This window comes from Dermacentor silvarum, chromosome 9 (genome assembly GCF_013339745.2).
Source record: "Dermacentor silvarum isolate Dsil-2018 chromosome 9, BIME_Dsil_1.4, whole genome shotgun sequence".
In the NCBI taxonomy this organism is placed as follows: Eukaryota; Metazoa; Arthropoda; class Arachnida; order Ixodida; family Ixodidae; genus Dermacentor; species Dermacentor silvarum.
In genome coordinates, this window is record NC_051162.1 from 121,598,442 (window position 1) to 121,600,681 (window position 2,240).

Sequence of the window (2,240 nt, forward strand, 5' to 3'; positions counted from 1 at the left end):
CGTCCCCTCCTGGAGGTTTAGGTCGGGCCATCATAAAGTGCTGGTTCTACAATAAAAGTTTATTTCTCCCTCCTCACGCGCGAACGCACGCGCGCCGGAACTGGCGAAGGATGCAAGAGAGCAAATTTTTCCGGGCTGCTGGTGTCACCGGCACGACGTATCCCGACATTTTTTTTTTCCTCACCGCAAAGGAAGAAAGAAAAGAACATACCTCAATCCGGCTTGTCAGCAAGGCATGGGCAAAATCTGTCGTCTTTATGGGCTCCATAACATCGTCCTCCGTCGGTCACCGAGCTGAAATGATCTTTTTGCGGCCTTCTAACGACAATAAATATTCCAATCCTGGCGCCTCCATTGCCATACGAGCATGTGCAGCGAGAGAAAAACAGGCAGAAGAAGCGATGCACGCCTGTACCTAGCCACCCTTCAGAAGGTACCGATGATGATGATGATTTATTGGCATCCCCTTTGAAACGGGGCGGCGACACATAGTCACCTAGCCTGCTTGATTTAATCAGGTATACTATACCTGTTCTTTATCTAGCATTTTTGTATACCTTTCATTATTTTTATTTTTCAAAAATTTGCCTTGTACCCCTGTCTATGATTTTAAGAGATCAGGTCGTATCCATCTTTTCCCTGCTTTTTTTCCACCAGCACTCTAATAGTCTCTTGCTGATCTACGGCTGATCTGTTTATGTTTCCTTCCACTTTAAACCCAAGCGCTTCTGGGAGTTGCACGTTACCTACGGTTCTCGCTGGGTGGATCTCGTCGCATTCCATCAGGATGTGCTGAGGGGTTTCTGGATCTTTACTGCAGCATACACATGTCTCATCTAGTTCCGAATATTTGTTCCGATATGTTTTCGTCCTTAGGCAACCGGCTCGAGCCTGCCCTTTCTGTTATCGTACAGATTTTCCCTTCTAATTTCTTTCTTCTGCCTACCCGGATGAAGGTAGGCAGCGCCACCTAGAGGGCTAAAAACTGTTCTGCTCCTATTTTATTTTTTTGCACGCGCCGGCTGGACAGGCGTGCGCAAATCTCAATGTTCATGTTTTGCATTGGGCGGTGTTCACTTTCACGAGGCAACGACGGTGCCTTCTGTTGCAAAAAATGCAGATACTATCTTAAAGGGCTTGCTTTTTCCGTTTACATGCGGCGAAAGTGATTTTGAGAGCGAAAAACACCTCCTGTGAAGCAATGTATGTCCGATGTGTCTACCCGACTGACTTACACATTCACAAGCGCATCAGCTGCGCTTCGGTTGGCGGTACAGTCTAGTCAACAATCAACATCCTTGGCATCGGTAAAGTTTACCATCGGCGTGGGCCGCTGCACGCGTATCGTGGCCAGCGAGCTTTCTTCCGGATTGCTGTACTCACTGGCTGGAAGCATCGAGCCTAGAATATTGTCCAGTATCCCACTGTATATGTCCATTAAAAAGAAAATTTGCAAGGACAGCAAATTTCGCAATAACAATCAACATGAACTTACTTGCGTGCCCACGGCAGCCGCATTTCGATAGGGGCGAAATGCAGAAAACACCCGTGTGCTTTAGGTGCACGTTAAAGGACCCCAGGTGGTCCAAATTAATCCGGAGTCCTCCACTACGGCATGTAAATTAGATGGTGGTTCTGGCGCGTAAAACCCCATAATTTTTTTTGCACTTGCGTCTATTGAAAGGTGTTGCGCTTAATTGCCCGGTATTTCATTACTTTTTGCTCCTCTGCCCTTCACAACAGCGGAAAGAGTGCTGGGCACTGCGGTTGGTTAATTTGAAGAAAAAAATTGTGGTTCTGTACTTCATCAAGTAAATATTTTCTTCGTCAGGTTCCACTAAAAAGTGATATTTCGGGATGTTTCATGTTACTAACTTGGACACACTAGGTAGTAGCAACAGTTTTGTACTAGGTAGTAAACAGGTAGCAAAAAGTTAGAAACGGTTCAAAGAAGGTAGTAGCCGCTGCAGTTACTACGTACCTCTTCACATGCAGCTACTAACTGTTCACTATTGTAGGTAGTAAATAGGCAGCAAAAAGTTATTAACAGTCCTAGAAAGGTAGTGACCGCGGCAGTTTAAACCTATCTGCTTGCAGTTACAAACTTTTTATTAACTTTTTTTCTAAAACTTGTATTGTCAGTTCCACTTGGTAAGGTGAATTGCCGAAATTTCCTAGGATTTAAAACCCGCACTTTTCTTGTATTCTTTACTGACTGCGGGCCTATATACGTGGATGGC

General features: G+C 45.2%; 1 protein-coding gene across 1 annotated transcript in view; it reads right to left on the reverse strand.

Moving 5' to 3' along the window:
• The window catches only part of LOC119463871 (cofilin/actin-depolymerizing factor homolog), a 7,079-nt gene extending 5,683 nt beyond the window's left edge, over positions 1-1,396 (reverse strand). The window contains exon 1 of the mRNA XM_037724693.1: positions 1,319-1,396. Coding sequence (XP_037580621.1) covers positions 1,319-1,396 — 78 coding nt within the window. The remainder of the gene's footprint in view (positions 1-1,318) is intronic.
• Between the last annotated feature and the right edge of the window lie 844 nt (positions 1,397-2,240).